The sequence below is a fragment of the Lepisosteus platostomus genome, chromosome 4 (assembly GCF_059453375.1).
Source record: "Lepisosteus platostomus isolate fLepPlt1 chromosome 4, fLepPlt1.hap1, whole genome shotgun sequence".
Lineage (NCBI taxonomy): Eukaryota > Metazoa > Chordata > Actinopteri > Semionotiformes > Lepisosteidae > Lepisosteus > Lepisosteus platostomus.
In genome coordinates, this window is record NC_142614.1 from 6,038,019 (window position 1) to 6,065,924 (window position 27,906).

Consider the following 27,906-nt stretch of genomic DNA (forward strand, 5'->3'; position numbering starts at 1 on the left):
TATCACCTTTCACTTTGAGGACAGAGGAAGTAAAAACCAAACAGTGAGACAGAGAGCAAGAGAGAGTGAGAGAGAGGACAGGGGGGAAGAAATGAAGTTGGAGAGGGGACGACAGCTCGTGCAGTACCTTCCTCTTCAGCGGGCCCAGACGTGCCGACTTGGCGTCTACGGCGGCGTATGTGAGCCACAGTCCCGTGGAGACGTGCTGCACGAAGCACATGGACTCGCCGTACTTGATCTCCGGGGTCCCCATGCCCTCCACATCTCGCTTTGGGGCCACCTCCAACTTCTCCTGTGGGGGGCAGTGGAGAGAGAGAGGAGGGGCATCAGAGGAGCGGGGATCACCGCTGTGCTGTGGCTGGGGCAGGCTTTACTACACTATCCTTATGTACCTGTCCTCTGGCACCTCGTGTGTGGTTTACGGCTGTAGTGCAGTACAGAATGCAGCAGAGAAAACCAGTGGAAAATTCAGAGGGAATGTCTCCCAGGTTGATTTACTGTGAAGAAGTCTGACAAGGGGTGTGAGGCACGGTGCTTACAGTACGGACTGACTGACGACAAATGGAGGGGGTGACATTTGTGCCCTCTAACCTTGGAAGCGCGGAAGCAGAAGGCAGACATCTTGGTGTTGGCGCGCTCAGGGTCGACCACCATCAGCCCCTTCTCCTCATCCAGGCCCAGGTAGCGACCCGTGGTCACGTGGCGCACGCGGAAGGGCTGGCCACACTTCATGTGGCTGCCGCTCCAGCTGCAGAGAGCACAGAGAGACTGTGGGACAACAGGCTGATGCCTCGGAGCACAGGGAGATGCCACAACCCCGTCTCCCCCAGCGGTGACAGCAGCCTCCCCCACTCCACTCCACACAGGCCTTGGTGCTATCTAGATCTCAACTATTCGAACAATCTCCAGCAACCGAGAAATCAGATAACAATGGGACAGTTTATGAAGAGACATAATGTAGAGGAGCAGGGTGGAAGTGTCATGGTGCCAGTGCCAGTTCTAAAAGATGTTGTAAAACAAGAAGGGTTTTAAAGTAAATAATGCAGTTATTTAATAAACAGACAGAGACACACAATCTTTACCTGATTCGCAGGGGCTCCAGCCTCCACAGCGAGCGGGCATGACTACAGACAGCTCCGCCCTCGTAGTGTGCTTGCCTGGGAGTGCAGACAGACAGACCGCCATGTTCACAATTTACAGCTCACTAGATGACAAGATTCAGGCAGTGTGCTGACATGTGGGCCCGTCAGTATCAGTGTATCATACATTGTTTCAACCTCTCAGTGTGTGTCATAGTCTCAGACAGCGTGTCAACTTGTCTGTCCATCAGAGTTGGGGTATGTTAAACAGTGTGTAACATAGCAAGTATCGGCCTGTTTGTGTGTACAGTATGTGATTACCCATGAGTCATTCTGTCTGTGTGTCTGCCAGAAATTGCTACAGTGTGCTGGTCTGTCAATGTCTTTGTGTCTGACTGGCTCACCGGCGCTGCTCCTCAGCCTGGTCACTGGCTGCGATGGCCAGACACTCATCCATGTGTCCGTGAAATAGTCTAAGGACATGGCCTCCTGTCAGGTATCCTAGAAAGAGAGAATGAGAAAGATTAAGAGAGAGAAACGGTGGGCCGAAAGAAATGCTTTGGGCTGTTTGGCTGGTTAAATAAAGCACAATCAGCATAAAGTTTAATGCTTATAAATGCATTTTGTTTTTCTCACTAGGGTGCTGGGTTACTGGCTTCATTGTGCTCAGCAGCAGGCAACTGGGGATAAATTTAGTGAAAGGGGCCTAATTTCCTTTATGGTCACTCCACCAGCCCCAAAACAAATTCTGCAGGCTGGCTGCTGTGGCATGTCTCACCTTCGGCCAGCTCACACCCTGAACACACGGGGTTCATGTTCCACAGCGTCTGCATGAAGGAGGCGTCCACCATGAGGTCACCGCTGGCGTAGGACAGATGCTGGGGAGAAGAGAGAGAGGGTCGGTGATTGCGTATAGACAGGAGGGGGGACAGAGCAGACACCCAGTGCAGAGCAGGCTGTGTCAGCCAGTCTCCACTGCCTTCACTGCACAGCTCTGGTACTGTATCTTGTCACCCCAGACTGGATTTGCTTCAAGTAAAGTGTGATCTGTAAAGAAACATGCAGCCTGCAAAGCCAAGAATGGATGAAAGTGCTCCACAACAGGAGCGTCATCTGTTTTGATTCATGATACTACTGTAGATGCATACATGGCTGTAGAGATTAGAGCAGCAAAAGGAAAGAATAAAACTGAACAGATCTGAATTGGGATTGGCCGCCCAAGATTGATCCTGGATCCTTTTCTGACTGGGGATGTCCAGGACTAATTCCCATGTAATCAGTCAGCAGACACCGAGACCCCTCTGATATCCAGGGCTCCAACTGACAGGCTGTGATGTCAGTGAGGGACGCACTGAGCTTCCAGTATGTCACTGCAGAACCATTAATTTATCTGACAATGAATGGCTCAAGGAGGGGTAGAGGAGCCTGTGAGCTGAGCCTTAGAGACAGGGTATATAATCAAGGATAATCTGTGATTACAAATTGAAAGAAGCAGTAATGAACAGAGTGTGGTAGAAAGTGCTATATGACCTGCAGTTGGAAAAGGGGCTGGGTCCCCAGGCTGTCCTCCCTCTTTGAAAAGCACAGTAGGAATGGGAGCCTGGCACTCTGCTGGCTCACCCAACACTTTAATATCCCTAAAAAGACACAGTGAGGCAAACGCACCAGGTATCTCTCGGACGACACGCTGACCAGGATGAGGTCGTCTCCCACTCTGACCTTCTCACCCTCTGACCTCTGCTTGGACGCAGGGTGAATTGTCCACCAGCATGCTTCTCCTGGTCAGGGGAATGCAGATTAATATAAGCACAAATAGCAACATATTAGCGCTCGAATAGCTCAGACTGATACGTCCGAATCTCACACCCTGTTCAGGTGGATTGATTTATGCTATGCTGGACTAGTTTAGTCTTCATAGGCTGATACGCTCTATATTTGACTGTTTTTCTCTATACTTGAATGATTTCTTCTCAAACTGACCTGGCATACTGTACAGTGGACTGTTGTAGTCTGTACCTTGCTGAGGTGTTTTTACAGTCTGGTTTCCTCTGCACTGGAATGTTCTGTTCTTTGCTGAGCTATACTGATTCATCACGATATCCTATGTCAGAGATACATGTATGTGAGCTTCGTACCTGTGGCATCTTCCTGAAGGCCGACATCAAAAGCCAGCTTGTCTGTGAGCGAGCGGGATGTGGTCAGGCAGCTCAGGTACTGAGAGAGTGACAGATGCACAAGGGCAGCCAGAGAAAGAGAGGGACCAGCAAGAGGGACAGGGGATGAAAAGAGAGCACAGGGGGTGGGAGTAGCGGTGGGAGGAGGGTAAGAGGAAGGTCGGTGTAGAGTGAGAAATGGGGAAAGAGGAAGGGAGAGGGACAGAGAGAGAAAAACAGCGTTGACACAGTCTGGATGTTGTGGTAGTGCCTGCAGTTTCATGAACAAATGCAAGACAGTCCTTTCATTGGAAGTAGGACTGCTGCTATACAGCAGCCCGGCTGCCTTGGGGGCCTCCACAGACTCTTGTAAAGACAAGAAGATGCACCAAAGACAACAAGTGCAAGAACCAGGTTGAAGTGTTGTCTAGGGACCAGTTTCATGCACGGTGCAAACAGCAATACCGCGACGAAGAGGACAGAAGGTGGTACAACACACAGTGCACACAAGCCTTACCATGCTGGAGTGGGAGTGCCGCAGAAGGATGGCATGGCCATACAGCAGGGTCCGGTGGCCGCCTCCCTGGGACGACTGCACACGAAAGTAAAGTTTTAAAAGTTTAAACGTGAATACTGCAGCAGCAATGCGAGGCCGCGCCTTCAGAAAGGACAGAGGCAGAGACAAAAGCAGGACACTCTTGTAAGCACAGGGAAAAATCTCAACAAACTTGTCCTGGTGAAAGGACAGCAGTCAATCAGTCAGTCAGCATGTCAGCCGATCAGTTTTTCAGATAATCAGTCACTGTCCTCTTGCCAGTGTCAGCTGTTGTGTTGGTTAATTTGTGTGTCAGCCATTCATTGTCTTGATTGTTAATCTGTGTATCAGTCTGTCAGTCATTCAGAGTGTCAGTTGCTGTCAGTCAGTTAATTAATGTATCAATCTGTCAGTCAATCAGTGTAACAGTCTGTCAGTGTGTCAGTCACTGTCAGTGCGTCAGACAGTGTGTCTGTCAGTCAATCAGTGTCTCAGTCTGTCTGTCAGTCAATCAGTGTCTCAGTCTGTCAGTGTGTCAGTCAATCTGTCTCAGTCTGTCAGTGTGTCAGTCAGTTAATCAGTGCCAGAAACTGTCAGTCAATCAGTGTAACAGTCTGTCAGTGTGTCAGTCACTGTCAGTGTGTCAGACAGTGTGTCAGTCAGTTAATCAGTGTCTCGGTCTGTCTGTCAGTTAATCAGTGTATCTGTCACTGTCAGTTCGCATGTCAGTTAATCAGTGTATCAATCTGTCAGTGTGTTATTAACAGTCAGTGTGTCAGTGAAGTGGTGTATCAGTCAGTGTGCCAATCAGTGGATCAGTCTGTCAGTGTGTCAGTCAATGAATCAGTGTATCAATCTTTCAGTGTGTCATTCGCCACCATTGTGTCAGTTAATTGGTGTATCACTCTGTCAGTGTGTCAGTGAATTGGCGTATCAGTCAGTCAGTGTGTCAATCAGTGGATCAGTCTGTCAGTGTGTCAGTGAATTGGTGTATCAGTCAGTTAGTGTGTCAATCAGTGGATCCGTGTCTCAGTCTGTCAGTGTGTCAGTGAACTGGTGTATCAGTCAGTCAGTGTGTCAATCAGTGGATCAGTCTGTCAGTGTGTCAGTGAACTTGTGTATCAGTCAGTCAGTGTGTCAATCAGTGGATCAGTCTGTCAGTGTGTCAGTGAACTGGTGTATCAGTCAGTCAGTGTGTCAATCAGTGGATCAGTCTGTCATACAGTGTCAGTCAAGCACACAGTGTGTCAATCTACTAGTTAGGACGTCAGATATTATTCTAATTGCAGACAAGTCACTAAATTGCAAGTTACAGTATATGCTACTGAACCCATGGAGCCCATTAGCTGTGGATTGCCTTTAACAGAGTTTAACAAGAAGAGGCAGCAGCAGATCCTGGTCTGCTCCCAGAGAGACCAAAAGGATCTTGCAGAGTTATATTACATAAAAGAGATGAGCAACAACCTTTTCTAAAAAACTTTTCCTATTCACCCATCTGGACTGTCTCTAAAAAAACACATCTCTAGCATGAGGAAATTAAAGGAAAAAAGCTTACCTGATTTTGCCATCCCACAAGTTTATTATTATTATTATTGTTATTATTATTATTTTTATTATTATTATTATCAGTGAATGCAAGCTAAGCTCTGCACTTCAGACCTTAATAATAATAATGTAATAAAAGGCTTATATTTTGTCTTACAAACATCCAAAGATAGTAGGACAAGTTTAATAACCATAGTGACATTAGTGGCCTAATTAGGATTAATAGGTTTGACTACTTTAATTGTCTGTGTTATTGTTTAATCCAAGTCATACCACGTTTGTTCTTACGCTAAGAGTTTTGGGAAAGGAGCTGGAAAACCAGGAAAAAGACGGGGATGGTCCAGCATGCGGCAGGGAGAGTGGTTCTTTGGGGGCTTGTGGCTTTGGGCAGGATGGGAGATTAAGAAGGACGGACACAGACGAAGCAGGAAGGTGAGTTTAGAAAGGAAGGGGGGGAAGATGATCATGGACACAACAGCAGAAACTGGGAAATGGGATGCGGTGGAACTCCGGGAAAAGAGGGAAATCAGGGCAAGCTTTAGACATAAATAGTGCTGCTTTCCGTTCTCATTATATTTACAGTATGTGCATGGGAAGATTGGTTCCTGATTGTGCTTATTAATGTTGTGAGCTGACAATGACCCCGTGTCCAATGTGAGGCAGCAGCCTTGTCCAGCAAAGCTGATCCCATTCAATCTAAGCAGGCATCTTGGAAAACCATTTGTTGTCAAAAAATGTTTACCTTGCATTTTGGCAAAGTTCTGCTTTGTACAATATTGTGGAAAGGAAATAGTAACATTTATGAACAGCAATGATATGTTATCTGGTAGTGTTTTTTGCATCATGTTTGGCTTTTTCAGGTTCAAAGTTCATTTCATTTCACTGCACTGCCTTTTCGACTTATAACTCAGGGGAGCAGCACTATTTGATGGAGGAGGGGAGGGAGATTCCGTATGGCTGGGGGGTGTAGGGGCGAGGCCCGTGAATGTGCTTCTAGGGAGATGGGGGGACAGGTGCAGGATTCTGGGAAACACGCCACAGGTGTATAAATGAGCAAAGACATACCCATTTGTCCAAATCGACTGCCTGTCATTGGCAGAGCAAGGGAGGAGAGAGACAGAAGGCAGAGGTTACATTGAGCTCAGGAACTCCCAGGACCGTGCAGCTGGGTTCCCAGGCCAAAAGGGCACATGGGACTCTTCAAATCAGGGGTTCCCTGCAGATGCTGGGGATCCACAGCACGTGCTGGTTTCCATCCCACTCAGCACTCACACACTTAGCTGAACCCTGAATCCAACTGATAACTTCCTTAACTTCATAATCTTTCCTGTTTTAAAAAAATTAAATCTAAAAAATCTCAAGGTCTGAAAATAATTTAAGAGGCCTTATTTAGCCAACCGGGGGGCCCTAGAGTGTCTCAGTTTGTAAAGGTGCTTGCACTGAGCGCAGGCTGAGCTCTTCGACCCAGACACTGCGGGTTCGAGCCCGGGTCGTGTCACCAGTCCCCTGTGAATGGGGGTCTCCCGGTGGAAACACACAACTGGCATCACTGCCAGTGTCAAGTGGGCTTGATTCAGCCAGGGGCTTCCGGGATTTCAGAACAGCTTCCTGTATGTGTGAGCTTGCAGTTACATCGGTGAGACACATCCTGCTTCTCCAGTCAGTGCTTACTGTCCTTAAAAGCACTATGGAGCTTGCTGCATCTCACCATGACAAGCCCTCACTCTCCCCCACACACAGTATACTGTGTGGCTGTATTTAGCCATACAGCCAAGTCAAAGACCAAAAGTCTCTGAGTGACTCCAAACTGCAAGGGTATAAAACAGAAAGCAGCTGGCAAACTAGTGGAGAGAAGAGTCTTCTCTCTCCCAATACCATCAAATAAGATGATTGTACTTATTTATAATCCATCCATCTATTTTCTAACTGCTTTATCCTGTACAGGGTCTTAGAGGAGGCATTATACATCTTGGACAGAACGTCAGTCCATCACAGGGCACAGACAGACACAAATACAGAAACAGACACAGACACACTCACCCCAGGAACATTTATCCACAAGCCAATTAACCTACCAGTATGTCTTTGGACTGCGGGAGGAAATTGGGACACCCAGAGGAACCCCATACAGAAATACAGACTGCATGCAGATAGCACCCCAGGAACTGAACCCAGGGCACCAGCACTGCAAAGCACCAATGCTAACCACCGTGCTGCTCCCCATTTGTGATTTCATGATTAAAATTATTTTAAATTATAAAAATAACTATTATCTGAAGGCTAAGCCTTTGATTGGATAAGGGCCTCTCCTGTGGGCAGATTAAGAATCTGGTGAACAGGTGTGAGTGCTCCAGTGAGTAAGTATCATATGTATGCATGAGAAACAGATACAAACAGTTGGACAGTTCTTTCTCTCCTTCCCTCTCTCCCTCTCCCCTACTTTCTCCTCTCTAGCCCGCTCCTCCTCTCCTGCCTTCCTCCTTTCCCCAACCTCCTCTTACTCTCTACCACACATGTTGGATTCCAGCTGCATACTTTGTGACTCAGCACTGAGCTCAGACTAGGGCAGTCAGGCTCTGTGACTCTGTGGTATTTGTTTAATCTACCTGTGCGGGGCAATTGAGGAGCAGAAGGAAATGGAAAAGAAGAAAAATAAAGATTTGCATGTCAGAAATTCACCGTGTGATTCTGCGTTCTCCATGTTTGCTTAGCACAAGACACCACTGTGATGTGAAATCAGCTCTAATCAAGAGTTTACTACAGCACAAGAGTAACACTCAGGTTGAATTGCCTGCTGTCATTCAGAGACAGATACATCAGACTAAAGGCCAGAAACCCAGCTCTAGACTTGGACTTGGACATTGGTGCAATGACTGGACTCCCCCTCTCATTTCTCTCCCTGCCACTCTCACCCCTTCATTTTCTGTATCCTCCCTCTCCAGCCCTCCAATTTCACTCCTACCTCATTGCCCATCTCCACAGTGTTGGCCAGCATCTCCTGCAAAGCTCGCACAGACAGGGATTGCTCCAGGATAAAGGAGCAGATAGCCAGGTCAGGAGGGACATTCTGAGGGGGGGGGAGAAGGAAAATCAGTCAATCAATCCCACCTATCAATCAATCAACAGAAATTCTCACAGTTCTTCAATATCCTGTCAAGATCAGCAAGCACGAAGGTTTAGGAGCATTCAGACCAGAAAGCAGGAAACACATCTTTACACAGAGGAATACAGAACCGCCTCCTTAGCTGTGCTGCTTTCAAAGGCTTTTCAAAGCGACCCTTTAAGGGGCAGCTTGCTGGGATTCTCAGCTTGCTAAGCTCCCAGCAGCTGGAGGAGCAAGATGAATGGATGACCTCCTACACCCCTCTAGAGCCCTTGCGCTCTGACCTTAAAAGGTTGCTCTGTCGTACCTTCTGCACTTCTGAAAAAATAAAGGGTGAAAAGGAGGAAACCCACATATTCACACTGCTGTCCGGAGGCACGAGGATGGAAACTGACTGACAGGGAGGTCCAAGAAGGTTTGACAGGCTCTCAGACTGTTCCTGCTGCTGGTGGAGCACGTGGGGTGTGCACTGTGAGAGCAGCAGTGCTCTACACTGCCTGCCTTCACATGCTTTCTGTTTACAGCTGAGCATCGCTTTCTAGGTCGACATTAACGCTCTGTCACGTAGCGATACAGGTGTGAAACAAGGAAAAGACATAAGCAGAGTTCTGGAAAATAAACCAGAATTTTCCCCAAAGTAGAAAGAGTTAACGATTATGTATCCTTCCTGTTCAAATTCCTGCTGTTCAGATATCCTGACCTTTAAGAGCACAAGTGTGAAAGGGCAAAATTAAATCAATGTGTCTACAGCATATTACTGCTCAACTCAGCACAGTTCAGCAGAACTGAATAATACTCAATGCTCAATGCACTACGGAATAATACAGCAGTGCACAGTTATTACACGACAGCTGTTTATCACAGACTATAAGGGTCCCTATAGGACTATAGCGGCTACAGGGGCGTCACTGTTGAATTGGGGGGTTACCTGGGCATTGGAGGTGGATTCCAGGAAGCACAGTCTGTTCCCAAAGCCCTCGCAGGCCAGACACAGTTTAATCTGCTCCTTCAGAATGGTCGCTGTGCATTGCAGCACCACTTCATCATCCTGGGAAGGAGAAGGGAGATGAGTTTGTTAAGACTGTACGTATGTGTGCTGCTGTTCGCACTTGTGACCACTGTTCTATATCACTCAATTACTTTGACACTAGAGCACTCCAGTATGAAAACCAGATTTATGTAAAATAAATGACAGAAGATGTAATGCTAGCAAAGTTTATTAAAAAAAACATGCAAAAATGACAGGACATAAGAACGTAAAAAATAAATCATGGTTGAGAAGGGAAAATATATGTTTTTTACTTGTTTTGTAGATTAAAACATGGAACAATGTATTCATTTTGGTGGATATACAGTACTGTACTGTAAATGGCACTGAAAAGTAAGAACTCTTTCTTAAAATGTCCAACAAAACAGCTTGTATGATAAATAACTGATTTTACAGTTAGTATCTGGTCTCCATTTTCATTGTTTTTGGCTTCTTATGTTTCTTCCAATGTTTACTTTTTCCTGATCTGATCTACTTGATTTAAGAAAGATGGTTAAAACTCTCCCCTTCTCTCTCTTTCCCCTCAATCCCTCTCCTTCAGCCCATTCTGTCCCCTTCTCTTTCCCAATTTTTTCTCCACCTTTCTCCCCTTCTCTTCCTCTTCACACCTCCAACAAATCTGTCCATCTTTCTTTCCCCGTTCATTCCTCTCCATCACTCTTCTTACCCCTCTTCTTCTGCCACTTCTCTCCCTTCTTGCCCCTACTCCTCCCCTCCCTGCCCCCACACCGGCTCCTGGAGCAGTGCATTCCCAGCTGCTCCCGCCTGTCCCCAGTCCGTCTGTCTCCCTCTGTCCTGCCCTCTCTCTCCTTCCGTTACTCATCAAGCCTTTTTCACAAGTGCAAAAACAGACGTTTTTCTTAACACGTTTAAGCTACAAATGATGCCTTCAGCCTTTCTGTTAAGGCATGTGTGTGTGGCAGAGGCAGGGAATGTGATATTGATGTGAATAAATTGACAACAACAGCCTTCAGTAATTCAGAAAAGTCATTCTATGCTGATCATACCAGTGTCCTGCACCTGGAACACCTCTGGAGGAAACAGCTGCAGGCTATTTAAAAGCAGGGTGAGTTCATTTAGACAGCCCTAAGCTGGGAAAGAGCTTACGAAAGCAGCTGATGTGAAGAGGCTGATTGCACTGATGTGTGTGCTTTTGTCCCTACACGCCTAGACTGATAATGTCCTTTCTCCAATCTCCTCCCTCCCAGCCCTCTATCCTATCTCCTCCCTCCCAGTGCTCTCTCCACTGGACCAGTCCCCTCTCTCCTCCCTCCCAGTGCTCTCTCCACTGGACCAGGCCCCTCTCTCCTCCCTCCCAGTGCTCTCTCCACTGGACCAGGCCCCTCTCTCCTCTCTATCATCTCTCTGCATTCCCAGTACACTCTCCACTGGACCAGTCCCCTTAGCCTAATCTTTCTTCATCCCAGTCCAATAATTCAAAAAATCCTAGCACTTGCTCTCAGAGCATATACACTATTTCTCTCCCAAGAGAAATTGTCAGCACACAGAAACCTAGATTTTAATAAATAATAAAGAGAGTTACTCCATCAGATATATTTAATTAGCTCTAATAACAACCCTAATCCTCCCTGGGTGTCTCAAGATCAAATCTCTGCAGAAACACGTGAACAGACATCTGTCTCTTTTTAAAGAGACAGATGCCAGTGCTGGAGGCTGTCCGTGTGAAGATCATCTAGTCTGTGAAGGTGTGATAGTGTGGCAGAGGTGGGGGTAAAGTACAGTGTTAAGTCACCAGTGTGTCCAGGCCCTGATATGGAAACTCAGCAGTGTGCTTTACTTATAAAAACCCTGCAATAGTCTGTGACTCAGCCCTCAGTGACAACACGATCAGATGGCACTAACAGAGTGCTTGAACAAACTCACACCACTGCAGCCCTGTTTTTAAAAAATATCACCAGGCCATCTACACCAAGTTACATAATAGCTACCCGTTCTCTTTAAGGTAACCGCAGTCCTGTCCACTATGCTTTGTGAGTTTTGTGGCAGATTTGCAAGGTCTTTTTGGTGTGCCTCACAATACCACGCTTTCACTCTGTTTGTGGCATGTTACTTCTCATACTTTTCTGTGATTTCACTGCACTTTACTACACTAGCTCTGCTTCTCCATGGCAAGAAGACTGTGAACTTGGATATGGAAACCCATACGAGCTGCGTCAGAACTTCCTTGCGGCTTAGGAGATCCGTATCTGCTGGTCTCCTTTTAAACAGGCGCACCCACAGTGACTCACAGCTAGAGCTCCGATGAACACCTGCTCCATTATCTGGTATCAGTTTGCAAAGCTGAGCTAGAAACGAGCACCTTCGAGGGCCCCTGCACTCTGCCGTTCCAGTCCGGGCTTGAGGGCAGGAGGCTCCCCATGGGGCCGTGCGGCTGTCCCTCTGCTAGCCAGCGCACTGAAGAGCTCACAGAACTGCCGCACCAGGGGAAGGAGGAGACACACAAACACTGGACCTGCACTCACAATCTGGGCGGGCCAAACCTAGCCTGACTGGGAGAAAACCTCACGCTGTACCGGATTAATAGTCAACTCTCATAGGTTGAGTGGCCTGATGTTCTCTTCTTAAAAAAAGAGTTCTTTAATTTCTTGAAGTTCTTAGTTTTATTACGCTATTCATTTGTTGTGGGTAAAATCCAGTTGCACTGCCAGGCCACTATAATTTAATCATTCAGTTTTCTCACCTCACGCACACCCCTTTGTACAAATCCACACTTCTGCTTGACACACAAAGCTAATTGTACACCACATACAATGTACTCCATTTTGTGCTTAGAGCTACATACACATTTAGACCTCAGTGCTTCTCATTTTAATGTGGAAGGGGTATTTCCCAGATCTCTTTATCCCTTATTTAAGGGACAGTAAGAGAACAGGACAGGAGCAGGCCCTGAACGCTTCCTGATTCGCGCTCACAGACAGTGCACGGCTCACAGCTGGAGTGACTGTCATAGGCAGACTGCTGCCTCTCAAACACTGGGGCTGCTCAGACAGGACACTTGGGCACATCTTAGTGTCCAAGAAGGTTCTGAGACAGTATAACAGATCAGACTCTCAGTGCAGAGCGGCTTAATCCATTCCAGGTTTTACCAGCTGCAGGAGCTTGTGCAGAGCACCAGTAGAAAAGTGACTTGTCTCTACGAATGTCTGTGTGTGAATATACTTGCAAATGCACTTAAAATAAGGCAACCAACTTAAATTATCCCAGCAATTGGCATCTCTGCAATAGTTATAAAACATCTGAACTGTACCAAAAGGCTGTGCAGCAGGAGTCTGATTTGTTTCCCTGTTGAGATGCTGAGCTCCTCAGCAGACCAAATTAGAGCTTGAATGTATTTTTGCTGCTTCACTATCCCTCCTGCTATATCTCAGCTGATTCTGCCTGTCGAGCCAGCCTGACGTCTTGATACCGGATGATCGAATTCATGCATGTAATCTGTGTTGCTGCTGTGGTAGTTGCATTTATCCTGGGATTTCCCCACGGATCTCTGCCATCTTGCCCTCTGTCCCCCCCTACTGTGCCCCAGCGCAACAGTCTGGGCTGCTGAATAAATTAACAGGGCAGGGGAGAGGGCGGCCGCTGTGCACTGTGTGCTGGGTTTGGGGATCGGAAAGCTACAGATTGGTTTACAGCCCAAGGGCTAAATTTAAGCTGGGAATGTGTCTCTCTCAGCAATGGTGCTTTAACACACACTGCACTCCACATACAGTATATACTGGGCTTCTGGTATATACAGAATGAACTGCACTACTGCTCTATACACAGTAGAGATAAATTTGCTCTGTGTGCCTGGTGTATATACCGTGTGCACTTAGGTTTTGCACTATTACATGATTCATTTGCTTAGCAGACACTCTTATCCGGGGAGACTCACTCACTACATACAGTATATACTGTATATATATATGTACTTAACATTAGGTAAGTACAGGGAACAACCCTGTACGTGCATGATGAATGAATAATATTATATTATGAATGAATAATGAATAATTATATTATTGAATAATAATATATCTATAATATGAATAATATAGATGGAGGTGTAATGCAAGTGCCGCACTAGGCGAAAAGAAATTGGCTGTATTAAAACAGTGTACGGACAATGTGGCTATGAAGCAGCGATTAAAACAGCACAATGGGGAGTGTTGTCTATGGTCAATGTCTATGTCTATGGTAAATGAGTGCACTGAGCAAATCACATTACCCAACTGAGAGATAAGGACACTAGTGCAATACAGCAAGAATGACTGAAGACCGTGATCGAGAGCTGAGTGATCACAGGTGCTGTCTGAACAGGTGGGTTCCAAGCAGGTGGCGAAGGCTGGTCAGGGCAGGACGGGGAGTGATCAGGCTCTGGCACGAGAGGACAGGAGTCGGAGAGGGGTGTAGCCAAGAGCAGACTGGGTTTAGTACCAGCCATAGGCAGTGAACTCAGTCAGGTCAGGGAGAGAAAACACCAGACACGGCGAGCTGTAAAACACTGGAGGAGGTCAAGCTGGAGGCAGTTCTAGTGGTTGAAATGAGGGGGACTCTGCAAAGAGTGCTTGAGTAGAAGCAGAAGGACGAGTGTCAGAGAAGAAGAGAGTTGTCGTGGAATTTTATCAAAGAAGAGCCAGGAAAGGTGTTCTCATTCACTCAGTAAGGCATTTATTCATATTGCGCAATAGGGAAAGACAGCAACCACTAATCATAACAATTGCTTAAACTTATATAGCACTTTTCTGGACACTCCACTCAAAGCACTTTACAGGTAATGGGGATCCCCTCTACCACCACCAATCTGCAGCATTCACCTGGATGATGCGACAGCAGCCATAGTGCGCCAGTACTCTCCCCACACACCAGCTCTGCACCAGGAGAGCAAAGTGATGAAGCCAGTTCATAGAGGGAGGCCATGATTGGTAAGGGCCAATGGGAAATTTGGCCAGGACGCCGGGGTTACACCCCTACTCTTTTTGAGAAACACCCTGGGATTTTTAATGACCACAGAGAGTCAGGACCTCGGTTTTACGTCTCATCCGAAGGACGGCGCCTGCTTACGGTATAGTGTCCCCGTCACTATACTGGGGCAATAGGACCCACATGGACCGCAGGGTGAGCGCCCCCTACTGGCCCCACTAACACCTCTTTCAGAGGCAACCTTAGCTTTCCCAGGAGTCTCCCATCCAGGTACTGACCAGGCTCACACCTGCTGGGCTCCAGTGGGTTGCCAGTTGTGAGTCTGCGTTAGTCTGTGCAGCAAGTGCGAGCTGATTTTCAAAGTAAAATAGGGAAAGGTCCCTTATTTTATACACTTAACTGATGAAACACCTCAGCTTTTGTACTTCATTATGGTTGGTTAGTAATACAAAGACAGGCGAAACAGTAATTTTTCAGTCCTTATAGGTCTTAGCCTTGAAGGAAGAGAAGACAGCTACGTGCTGTTGCGCATCGCCTTTTTGCTGGGGCAGAGATAAACATATTCTTAGAACATCCCGTGCCCTTGACTTGCTGGGTACAATCACACTTTGTTCATAGAATCCAGCTGCTTTTACAACACAGGTCTGCCCGTAAACGACATTTTTAGGATAAAACACTTCTTTTTTTCTTCAGTAACTTTCCATTACAGGGTCAAGAGTGACAATGCAGTACTTGGCTGGGAAAGAGGAAAAAGGGATGGCGGAGTACAAGAAAAATAGCTTTTCTACATTAACAATTTTAACACTGGAGCCTCCTCTAGCACGGTGTCCCCAGTCACCAGGCCAACACATCGCTCTAGACATTCTGGGTCCAGAGGGGAGAGTGGTGCTGTATTCCTGGGGTACCAATTCTGTCTAAAGAAGCTCTCATCTTACATGATAAAAACCCATAGGCCAGCATCACTGACACAGAGACACTAGGCTGAGGGTCCATCCATACCAGCCCTAAAACAAAGAATAGAGCGATATACAAACAAGAAGAAGACAATGAACCCCATCCTAGTGTTTCCTGATCCTGAATACTTATACTAATACTCCAATCACACCAATCTTTCACCAGTTCTCCAGCTCTCTCTTTAAAAGCATGCAGATGGTAGAAGCCAAGGCTTCCTGCTGCTGTTCTTCAGTACAAATGCCAGAGGCTCAGACACAGCACACAGACTACAAACGGATCACAGGAGCTCTATATCCAGTGACAACCATTTGCTCTCAGAAAGGCAGGGGCCCCTACAGTACATCGCTGCCTCACAAGCCTGTGGACACACAGAGCAGGAGTACAACACTGCTGTCTCACAAGCCTGTGGACACACAGAGCAGGGGTCCAACACTGCTGTCTCACAAGCCTGATGCCACAACCATAGAGCAGGAGTCAAGCATTACTGTCTCACAAGCAAGGGGAAACACTCATAGTGCAGGAGCCCCCAAAATCCCTGTCTTACAGGCCTGCAGCCACGCTCACTGCATACTGGCGCAGAGTCTCACAAGCCTGGTGACACACTCACAGAGCCCAACACCACATCTTGGGCGATGTCAATTTCCCTGGCCTGGGCAAACCTAGGGAGAAGCTTGGAGAACAGCAGGCAACACTGAAGCAGCAAAAGTAGTTAATTAAGTATTTCCCGCCAAGCAGGAAGACGCTGGAACTGATCAAATTTATTGAAATGAGCAGGACAGCTTGAGCAAGAAAGAAGAGAAACACTGGACAACAAAGCTTTATAACTTCATAGAAACAGACTGTGAAGGGACAAGACAGAATTATTGAAGAGATGCAGGCTGGGATACAGACACATATGGAACAGGCAGTAGTATGATAATTAAAATATAATGCTGGAGGCACAGAACAAGATTATTCCAAAAAGCCTAGAAAACAATGGCCTAAATTAATAGATTAAGAAAACAACAGAAAATATATTGTGACAGAATCGTGAACACTAGTTAAAAACAACACCAGAAAGGCAGAGAAAACAGACTGAAGTCGTACAGTACATGCACGTATGGCAGTAGGAATGCCAGACAGGTGAATCTGTGAAAACTGTATCACACAATACTAAGACCTTATTTACAAATATTGTACAGACATGTGGCCACCATGATCAACAAAAGGATACTACTGCCTTGCAAGGAGTTTGGCGCAAAACATACAGGACAAAGCCTGTTTTTCTGTGTTCAAAACAGGCGGGTCAAAGGAACTGAACCTCTTCAGTCTTGAACAAAGAACAATGCAGGGGCCTTGACAGAGGTTTTAAAAGTCCTGAACATTTCATGACAAAGTCAGATCAAGAGGTTACTTCAGGATCAGCAGTCACAGAGGAGGAAATTAAGATGAATTTAAGGACTGAGGACAAGAGGCCCTTCAGGACACAGAGTGTTGACAGATGCCTAGAATAAGCACCCTGCTGCTGAAGCAGATTCTCTGGGATGCTTCTAAAAATGGTTTGAAAAGATCCTTGGACCTTTAAGCTTTAAGTATTTAAACACACAAAATGGGCAATTTGTAGCCTAATCTGTAGCCTTTCATATGTTTGTATTTTATTTTTTGACATACAAAAACTCACCACGCAACTGAAACCAATATTGGACACATCTTTACTTATTACCATTTGAAAACAAAATGACAGATTATTGGTCAACACTTCTCAATCAAAGGCCAGTGCTAAAAGCCTTCCAAATGCAACCCTACTGCCAACCAAGCACCAGCATCTCACCAACCAAATACCAACTGTCCATCAACCAAAGCCTGACCATCACTGGCCATCCAGGAAATTTCAGAAACTTCTGAACAGCAGGATCCGGGATCACAGATCCTGAAGTTCAACACCAGTCACCACATCAATCACAGCCAGTGTCACCAGAAACACAAGCAAAAGAAGAGTGCTGTGCCCCTGGAGCAGACAGCCTCTTAGCAGAGGCAGGTGAAGGCCCAGTCGGTGTTATTCATGTTGGGACAAACGCCACTGGCAGAAACAACACTGTTTCCACATGATACAAATCATATGAGCTCGGAAAGAAACTGATCAGATCCGAGCCAAACAGCTCAAAAAACTAATCTGAAAACACGGCAGAGGGCATGCTGTGCCGAGAAAGGCTACAGTTTTCTCAGCTCCTGAAAACCCTTCAGTAGCCAAGACTCGCTGTCCAGACGCAACGGATCACATCTAAACTGACGGGCAGCTGTCAGCCTGGTGCAAGGATCCACAGTGAAATTCAAGAATATTTACACTAGAATGGACAAAGGGACGATTGGGGACTTTTTAATACCTGTCCAGAAAGATACAGTACTTTATTCCTTCGCCGAGCTGGTCTCGCATTTATCGGTGACCTATACAGGGGCTGTATCACTGCAGTACTGTATGTCCGCTTTGCGTCTTGATCTCTTCAAAATACAAAGCAGATTTCCATCTGTTCTTTTTAGTTCCTTTATTATATACCCTCTGCCCCACAGCTCCGACTGTCTGAGACCAGGCTCTTCGGCAACGGCAGAGGGAAAGAGAGGAGAGTTCGTCTGTTAACACCCGGCGAGCCACACAGCCCGCACCAGGAGGAACCGCGCTCCTGGACAAGCGGAGCCCGGCGCCTGCCGGCATCGCTGCAGGCCTGCCAATGTGGCTGCGACACCGAGAGCTGACAAGATCCTGGAGGCCTAATGCCCTCCTCGCCTGGCCGGCACTTTGCCAAGGCATCCCGGTCCCAGTCGGTTAGCGACATGACCCGGCCCGAGCAGGCGATTCCACCATTCATCCAGCCTGGCAAGCCCACGCCTTAGAGAACTGCTCGACAGTGGAAAAGTGAAGGGGGGGTGCTTAATATAGTCTTTATTCACACACAGTATTGGAATGGAAGCACCACAAGAGCATTTTTTGGTCTGCTGGTTCATAGTTAAATTAACATTTTGTATAGAAACAATGCGAAGCACCTATTTTTTTACCTTTTTTAATTTCCCTGCTGCAGAAGAGAAATGGTTTGTGATTCAAATGAATGGCTATTAAAATCCTGCACTAGAATTAAGAACACCAATTAAAGGATGATTGCATGTTATTTGCAAAAGGATACTCAAAAATTCACTGTAAAAGAGCTGAGCTGTAAACGCTATGCTGTAGACTTCCATACACACACATGGCCACACATTTAGATCGAGACACTCAGACATGTTCACACAGACACGCGCTGGCACATACGATAGACAGTTCCACCGTGTACACAAATACAGGATTTTCTCCACAACTGCACAGAAGAAACATTCTGAGAAAATGGAGAAAGTGACTAGAAAATAAACTTTACATTTCACACCTTCTATTCTATCATCTTTTCAATCTTTTGTACTCCACACTCTCTAACCCCTCTCTGCCTCCCTCTCATCTCCATCTCTAACCCCTCTATTTGCCTCTCCTCCCTTCTTCCACCTTCAAACACTCTCTCTCTCCCCCTCACCCTGCTTTCTCCACCTCTCCTTTTCCCTTTACTCACACTGACCCCTCTGCCTCTCTTCCTCTCTTTTCTCACACTGATCCCTCTGCCTCTCTTCCTCTCTTTTCTCACACTGACCCCTCTGCCTCTCTTCCTCCCTTTACTCACACTGACCCCTCTGCCTCTCTTCCTCTCTTTTCTCACACTGACCCCTCTGCCTCTCTTCCTCCCTTTACTCACACTGACCCCTCTGCCTCTCTTCCTCTCTTTTCTCACACTGATCCCTCTGCCTCTCTTCCTCTCTTTTCTCACACTGACCCCTCTGCCTCTCTTCCTCCCTTTACTCATACTGACCCCTCTGCCTCTCTTCCTCTTTTCTCTCTCACTGACCCCTCTGCATCTCTCCCTCTCTTTTCTCTCTCACTGACCCCTCTCTTTGCCTCTCTCCCTCTCTTTTCTCTCACACTGACCCCTCTGCTTCTCTCCCTCTCTTTTCTCTCTCACTGAACCCTCTCTCTGCCTCTCTCCCTCTCTTTTCTCTCACACTGACCCCTCTGCCTCTCTTCCTCTCTTTTCTCTCTCACTGAACCCTCTCTCTGCCTCTCTCCCTCTCTTTTCTCTCACACTGACCCCTCTGCTTCTCTCCCTCTCTTTTCTCTCTCACTGAACCCTCTCTCTGCCTCTCTCCCTGGCCTTCCTCAAAGCTAAGCTCATTCACTGCCATGCCTCTCTGTCTAACCCCTCTCTCTCTACCTCACACCCTCCCCCCACCTCTCTCTATTTTTGGAAGCTGCACCTGTTGCTCCCACATTCCCCAGTTCTGCAGACCAGCAGATATTTGGGAGTCTCATGTAGAGAAGCAGTCCCAAAGACAGCAGGACAACAGACTAGTGGAACAGGAACTGTGCTCAACAGCAACACACTCTTATGTATGTTTATACAACATTATAGGTGCTGCACAAGGGTCTGTATACTTAAACCGTCCGGTAAACGGTACCGAAGCATTCGGTCAAAGTCCAACAGATTACAGAACAGCTTCTACCTCCAGGCAATAAGTCTGCTAAATAGCCAACCTGCAGCTCCTTCAGCAAATCAACCGCAATGGCTACATGGACACACAGTTTTCATTGTATTCGGCACACTGCACTACTTGGACATAATATATTACATACACCCTGGACACATAGCAGCTCTATTTATATTGAGTTTTGTCCGAGTTAATTTTATTCAGTTTCTATTGCATTATTATCTTTTATTATGTAACCTTAGTTTTATGATTTTTAACCCCCCCCCCCCCCCGGTAAGCTCATAGAAAAGACATTTCAGTGCCAGCAACTACTGCTGCTGCACGCTGTATTGTTGTGCATTTGATAAATAAACTTTGATTGATTGACTGAGTATGCATAGAGTTGTATTTAAATATACGCTTCACCTGAACATAATCCCCTGTACCTACATACTGTACAAAAACCTGTACATGAACATATACTCCTCTACCCATAATAAGACGTGGATCCGCACGCACTGTAAATCTTGTAAATGTGTTCCTTTATCTGTGCACACATCTTGACCTCCAGTATGGAGACCTGGGCGTCACTTCCCTAAACACTGTGAACCTACAACGCACTACATAAACCACCCATCCTTTGAACCTCAGCTTCTCATGTGTGCAATCAAACAGACCGACAGTGCTGGGAGAGCCCCCCGGTGCTGTGGTCTCCTGGGCAGGATTAACGGGTGCTGAAGGGGAAACATCTGCTGCTGCAAACTGGGGTGACGGCTCACGCCTGCCATCTCTCATCACACAGCGGGGAGGGGAGAGACAGGAAGAAAGGGAGGAGAACACGTAGCTGCAGGAGGAGGCGGCCCCGGAGTGGCCGGGGTGGTGGTGGTGTCACAGTGGCAGCTCCTCTCTTCCAGGAGGACAGACACACAGACACAAGCGCTCACTCAGCCTTGTCCCACCCAGCAGCCCCAGGAAGGATGCAGACCACGGGCTCTCTCACTCTGAACCACTTACAGAAGACACAGAGACCGGAAGATATCGCACTTATTGCCACAATAAAAATATATACACTACTGTACATGTACTGCAGGTGCTCTGTCATAATAAAATAACCATCTTCAAAACAGTGAACCATCTGTGTCAGGCTCTGCATGAGGCGTTAGGCCAAGCTATTCCAGATATAGCCTCGTTTAAATCTGCTCCTTTTTTCTGCTTGGTGTTGTGTGACTCTTGCATCATGCCGGTGTCCAGGCTGTGCATTTTTAATATACAGTAGGTATTTCAACGCACCAGAAAGTCTTTACCTGAATGCAGTCACCTGTTGGCAGCACTGTGCCCAAATTGGGGCAGCATGTGCTGTTGCTCAGTATAAATATTTACGTGCCCTGTACAGGCCACTGAAACCAGATACAAATGGGCAACCCCAGTCCTCCGGGCCCATAGCCCTGCAGATTTAACAGTCACTTTCCAATCAGCCTCCAGTGAAGCCCTAGAAAAAACGGATGATTTGACTTCCACGTCTCGTGATTATTTCAAGGTCGGAGCTAGAATGAAAGCCAGAGAGGCAAACGAGCATGAGAGGGGAATGAGGGCATCCGGGCCGTCTAGCTTGTTTGGCTGCTAACAGATAATTGATCCCAGGATCTCACCCAGCCCTGAAGCCAGGGCACTGGTTTCAACAATACTTTCAAAAGCTTTTCCTTTCTGCACAGAAGTGCCTCCTGTCCTCTGTTTTATGTACACTTCCCTTAAGGCCCCTGAAGACTGGAGTTTTCCAACCCCGGTGGACAGAGTCCACACACACAAGGGCTGCATCTAACTGCAGTCCGCAATACTTTAAAATGGCAAATTCACCCAAAGACCTTAAATCCCACTGATCACCACTAATAAGTGTCTGATTGAGATAAAGTGTGATTGTTAAACAACATTTCTCAAAAGCAACAAGTAAAAGGTTTATTCTATGCTGAAGACAGAAGAAAGAAAACACAACGTTTCGGCTGCGGAGCCTTCTTCGGGTGTGACTCCAAAGCCGAAAAGTTGTGTTTTCTCTCTTCTCATTTTCAGCATGGAATAAACCTTCACTTGTTTCTTTGCAGCCTACGCATTCTGACGCAGCTGTCCACCTGAACTACTTCTGAAAGGTAATACATAGCAGAACAGGCAACAAGACAGAGTTAGGTCAAGGAGCTCTGGGGTGTTGCTGTCATGGATGACCTCTCTGTGTTGGACCTGGTTTTGACCTGCCTCAGAAAACACAGAAGGATTATGACCAGGTCAGAACCACTGGGTGCACCAGTAGTGTGCAAAGAGTCCTGTAGGATGTGATTGCTGTAATCCCAATCAAGCAATAGACTACATCACATCCTTCCATCCTTTACACAAATTCAATTGTGGCACCGGTAAGGCAACTGGTTTGCTGAGTGTAGAGTCAGGGTTCAGGGTTTGGACTCTTATATGGAAGGTCATGGGTTCAAATTCCAGGAGGGACACTGGTGTTGCACCTGATGGCAAGGTACTTCACTCGGACTGTGTTGGTAACCATCCTCCCCTCAAGATCAACAGAATGGTTAACCAGGTTAACCAGCCTCAAACTGGGCTTGAACTTGTTGCCCCAAGCCCAGCTGTGTCAGCTTGGAGGCTGGTTGTACTGTATACAGTATAGACACAGTGAACATGAGAGACCCACACACTGTAAGCTTGCAGAACAGCACACATACAATTATTCATCCGCCACCATACCAGACTTGTCCTAGTCCAAGTGTGCCTGCACCAGAGGGCTCTGCATGCGCCAGTGTGGGTGAGGTAGAAAGAAAAGCAGACACATAAAATCATTGTCCAAACTACTTTGTCCATCGGTTTCGGTGAGCTTATATGAAAGGCTACTAAAATAGGCAGACAAGCCATTACATTCGGGCAAGTTCAAGCCAATCACTGATCTGATCAGAGAGGTAGGGAGACAGCCAGGACCCCAGGCCAGCACAACCTGTTGCCAGCTGTGTCCCAGCAGTGAGTGGTCCTCCCTCACCGCGGTATAAATAGATCAGCAGGCTAACGTGGATGGCACATGCATCAGTCCCTGTCTATCTACACACATCCCCCTGGTCATTCAGGAAGGAATTTTCGGGAACACCACCCCCCGCTACACACCACACACCACACAAACATGGGGAAGGAGAATGCCAGAAAGTGTTCGAGATATTTACAGAAAACTAAATCACTTTATATTAATATTTTGTCAAATACAGCACAACTACGTACACATACAGCACATACGCTCACACATACTGGACACAAGTGGACAGACACATGAACGGAAACAAACAGTTTAGGCTGAGTGACTGAAACCTATATACTGTACAGGCAACACAAAAATATACAAATAAAAAAGACAAAATAAAGTCAGGTTCAGTGAGAGACAGAAGTTGCTGGAACTACCATGCTTTTCGGATACACAGCAAGAAGAGCCATTTGATATGTAGGACAGTGTAGTCAGGGAATTCAGGGTTTAAAAATACCCAGTGAGCGAGGGTGCCTAGAACACCACAGAACTCACACACTGACACAGGCTGCGTTACAAGGCTGCAAAGCACCACAAAATAACAAACAGCAACTACACCAACTACACCAAGAACGATGAGAGTGGGTTCACACGTATCATTCATTTGTCCCCTCTCCCAGTTTCACTGCCCCCCACCACTAAATCTCCTATTAATAAACAGGCGTACTTCTCACCCTGACTCCCAGCTGGCGCATGGCACGCAGCGGAGCCTCAGGAAAATCAGAGCTGCACTCACCGTCCTCAGGAACTGTATCTCCTCCTCTCCCTCCCCGCCTTCCGCCATCCTTCCTCTTCTCCAAAGGTATTCTTCTCACCTCGGGAGAAAGCAACGGACCTGCCCTTCTCCCTCTCTCTGTCTCGGCTCCCTCTCCTCTCGGTGCCTGCGTGTGGGTGTGCTGGAGTACAGCACGAGCCCGGTGACTCTCACAGCGTAGTGAGAGAGAGTGACAGGCCGACTCTCACCGCGAAGAGCACACAGGAGGAGGGGCGGCCCCGCCCACCCGCTCATGAACACCCACCCCCTGGAGCACAAGCCCCTCCCCCTCCTGAGCCAGCTATGCTAAAAACTATAAAAAGAAAGCAGCTGAGGTATTTTTGACAGACTCCTCTTCCTCTGCTACTTTCACCAGCCAAAACATTCCCAGAGCCATAGTAAAGAATTAGTGAAATCTTACAGGAATTGAGAGCAGATTACAGAGTGGAAATCAAGCCACCCTGAGACCCCGTGGAAGTATGAGCCGCAGAGCTCTGCTGTTGCTGGATCCATGCATTTCTCCTAAAGAACAAATCTTCTTCTGACTTCAACAAAGTCTAGACAATTCAAGCTCAGTAACAGCCTCATCATAGCAGGGTTCTATGGATAAAAAAACATAGAATAGACCTGTTACAATACTGGCTACAGTCCCAGGACAGTAGAACAGTCCTGTTACAATACTGGCTACAGTCCCAGTACAGTAGCCTGTTACCCAGTACAGCTCCCTGTTACAATAGGAGCTACAGTCCCAGTGCAGGAGAACAGTCCTGTTACAGTAGGAGCTACAGTCCCAGTGCAGTAGAACAGTCCTGTTACAGTAGGAGCTACAGTCCCAGTACAGTAGAACAGTCCTGTTACAATAGGAGCTACAGTCCCAGTACAGTTGAACAGTCCTGTTGCAATAGGAGCTACAGTCCCAGTGCAGGAGAACAGTCCTGTTACAATAGAAGCTACAGTCCCAGTATAGTAGAACAGTCTTATTACAACAGGACCTACAGTCCCAGTACAGTAGAACAGTCCTGTTACAGTAGGAGCTACAGTCCCAGTACAGTTGAACAGTCCTGTTGCAATAGGAGCTACAGTCCCAGTACAGTAGAACAGTCCTGTTACAATAGAAGCTACAGTCCCAGTACAGTAGAACAGTCTTGTTACAACAGGACCTACAGTCCCAGTACAGTAGAACAGTCCCGTTACAGTAGGAGCTACAGTCCCAGTACAGTAGAGCAGTCCTGTTACAATAGGCGCTACAGTTCCAGTACAGTAGAACAGTCCTGTTACAATAGGAGCTACAGTCCCAGTACAGTAGAACAGTCCTGTTACAATAGGAGCTACAGTCCCAGTACAGTAGAACAGTCCTGTTACAATAGGAGCTACAGTCCCAGTGCAGTAGAACAGTCCTGTTACAATAGGAGCTACAGTCCCAGTGCAGTAGAACAGCTGCAACAGAAGGTTGCCCTTTAGTGAAGTGTGTAGAGTAGAACAGTCCAATTACAAAAAGGGACTGCAGTAACAGTACAGTAATCCCTTTACTTTAGGGGACTATCACAAATGTGCAGTATAACATTCCAATCAAGCATGATGGGTCAAATAGCCTGTTTTCATTAGTACCTTTCTTGTGTCCTGCTTCAGAGACAGCTGCCAACCATGTCAGACTATCACAGAGCAACTGTCATAGCTGTGATATATGACTGCGATGTATAAATGACATGGACAGGGGACTGTGGTCATTACTAGTCATTCACTAGTCATTTTCAAGTCTTCTACAATAAGTAAGGAAATACTATATATTGTAACGCTCTGGGGTTCACGTGGGTGCCCTCGCCACTGCTGCATCAGGTCAGCCCCCCACTGTCGGGGATTCAAACCCAGGCCTCCGGCGTCACTCAACAGGGACAAAGCCACTTGAGCCAAAGGGAAATCTCCCCTCAGCCCAGCGGCTGCGGTCCCTGCTATTCACAGGGAAGGGCGGTGACGTCACCGTGTGGGTAAGCCGGCTCTCACAACCAATTGTACCAATTCTGCAATTTCCCTCATGGGATCAATAAAGTATCTATCTATCAATGGAGGCCATATGCATTACAATATGAAACAGACCTAGAAACTAAGACTTATTTCAAAACAAAAATAATTATCAATACAAAACCTGCAAACATATAAGATCCTTAAACTAAAAATAAAAAAAACTAACAGAAACATGGTAGTAAGTACATTTCATACAGTCTTCAGTATTTGAGCTATGAGCTACACCATTCCTGTAGAAAACACACACAAACAAAGCATGCCTATTTAAATGCATACCCCTAAAACCTGTGAACAAAATAAAACTGCCCCATGGCAACAAACAGCAGTTTCTGGTCCAGTACTATAGGAATATGTGAGGGTTTACAGTGTAGTACTGGTCTTCCAAACAAGAAGAATCGATTGACCTTCCCAAGATGGCAGACACACAGACCCAATCTACCGTCAGCGTGTATCACCTTAGAGATGCCACCTACAAACATTTCTTCACAAACCAAGATTCCAATACTTCTTCTTCCACACAGTCAGAAACATACTAGAAGAGACCAGATTTCAGGGTTTTTTTTCAAAACATCCAAAATCATTTTGTGAATCACTGTATTACGACAGTAGACATGAGGTATAAAAATGAATAATGTCAACAGGCACCTACAACAGAGCTGCTGCAATTTAAATCAATGAGTTAAGTTTTAAAATAAGCTCGCAGGGGAGACTAGGATCTCTAGCCTGCTGGGCTGCAGCCGAGAAGCACTACAGTGGTGGAGTTCAAGAGTCCTGCAGGGTCCCAAGTCCTCCTCTACTACGCAGGTGGTCATATCTGTGAGAAATGTGATCAAGTGATCACTGAGAGCAACGGAAGATAGGAGTGTCTCCCGTCTCCCGTCTCCCTTCGAGAAGGCTGGACTCCACAGCTCAGGAGTTAAGAGGACCGAACCCGTGTCTTCAACAACGGCCTGACCGTAACCTGCTGGACACCAGCGCCTCCAGGAGCCCTTGCCTCCCTTGATCTCTCTTCGGCTGTGTGTTTCTCTGAATCTTTCTTCCTGTCTTCCCAGGTCGCATTGCTAAGGTTTCACTGTTCCTGTCAAGTTTGATTTTAAATTGATCACAACAAGATGGAGATACGCCTGCTGCACACCTGCTCGGTGTCCTGTCTCACTCTCTCACTCTCTCTGCTCCTCGCTCCCCTCCATGTTAAACTGGAGATTCCACCCAGCCATTTCTCACAGATATCCAGACCTGGGCCTCCAGGGCTTTTTTCCTGACTTGTTTGTCACAGGCATATAGCTTCCATCCAGTGGAAACCCTCCATCGTACACAGGGTTTACAGTCTGTGATGGGGTTAAAGTTAAGGAGAGTTAAAGTTTTTATTTAAATCCAGTCTCTCCTCTTCTAATTTGTCCTTCTCTTGCTGTGCCCTCTTTTCTTCCTCTCCATCTCTCGCTGCTCTCTTGCGTTTCAGAAAACACAGTAAAACATCGTCCCCCCCCCTCCCACCTGGCTTCCGCCAGGTTCTCCTCTCTCACCTTCCCCTAAAGAATGGAAGGAATTTGAGACTTAGGATGCAGCAACTGAGCCAGCTATAAATCTGCATTAATGACACCTTACTCTCCCGCGCGCTCTCTGACTCACATGCAGCGCAGACACACACAGGGGGGACAGACAACACATACACAGACACAGTGACATAATTAAAGCATCTCTCTCCCTCACCTCCACAATCTCCATCTAACTGTCATCTCTTGCCACTCTCCCTCTCTCTCCGGTCTCCCATAGCAACCGCATCCGGCAGCACAGCAGAGGTACCAGTAGGGCTTTCTTTTTTTGGGGAAGGCAGGGGGTGAAACCAGATGGACTGTCAACTCCACCGAGCATGCTCACAGACTAAAAGGAAAGTAAAAAACAAGGTGAGCATGCACCACAAGGCATCCTGGGGACTGTAGTTTTTGTGCCCATCTCTCTCGTTCCCTCTGGCTCTCACCACCTCTTCATTTCCTCTATGCCCTAGTTCGCCCACTAGATGTCAGTGTGTCCCAGCCGTGCAGCGTGAAGCCCGTCCTCTCTGTGACCACTGAGCTGCACTTCCATTACTTCATGTCTAAGGCCAGTGCCTCTCGGCTCCAGCCAAGCGTGTTTACAGGTCTCTTCAGACCAGTAATGGCTCAAGGCTGGGACAGGGCTACAATTAGTTCAATTAAACAAGAAACTCAATTATGTAATTCA

The 27,906-nt window shown here is 46.9% G+C and overlaps 1 protein-coding gene across 23 annotated transcripts in view; it reads right to left on the reverse strand.

The window, feature by feature from the left end:
• Positions 1-27,527, reverse strand: part of ryr1b (ryanodine receptor 1b (skeletal)) — a 114,288-nt gene extending 86,761 nt beyond the window's left edge. For 17 of the 23 annotated variants that reach the window (XM_088627815.1, XM_088627809.1, XM_088627804.1 and 14 more), the window contains exons 1-12: positions 23,647-23,858; positions 9,344-9,463; positions 8,275-8,379; positions 6,378-6,398; positions 3,750-3,824; positions 3,215-3,293; positions 2,745-2,857; positions 1,858-1,957; positions 1,484-1,580; positions 1,083-1,157; positions 592-748; positions 128-292 (exon numbers count right to left, since the gene is read on the reverse strand). In XM_088627815.1, the coding sequence (XP_088483941.1) occupies positions 128-292; positions 592-748; positions 1,083-1,157; positions 1,484-1,580; positions 1,858-1,957; positions 2,745-2,857; positions 3,215-3,293; positions 3,750-3,824; positions 6,378-6,398; positions 8,275-8,379; positions 9,344-9,463; positions 23,647-23,694 (1,155 nt within the window). In that variant the 5' untranslated portion in view covers positions 23,695-23,858. Of the gene's footprint in view, positions 1-127; positions 293-591; positions 749-1,082; positions 1,158-1,483; positions 1,581-1,857; positions 1,958-2,744; positions 2,858-3,214; positions 3,294-3,749; positions 3,825-6,377; positions 6,399-8,274; positions 8,380-9,343; positions 9,464-23,646; positions 23,859-27,396 lie in introns of those variants that run through there. The other 6 variants (XM_088627821.1, XM_088627820.1, XM_088627819.1 and 3 more) reach the window with 2 other exon arrangements.
• Positions 27,528-27,906: the final 379 nt, after the last annotated feature.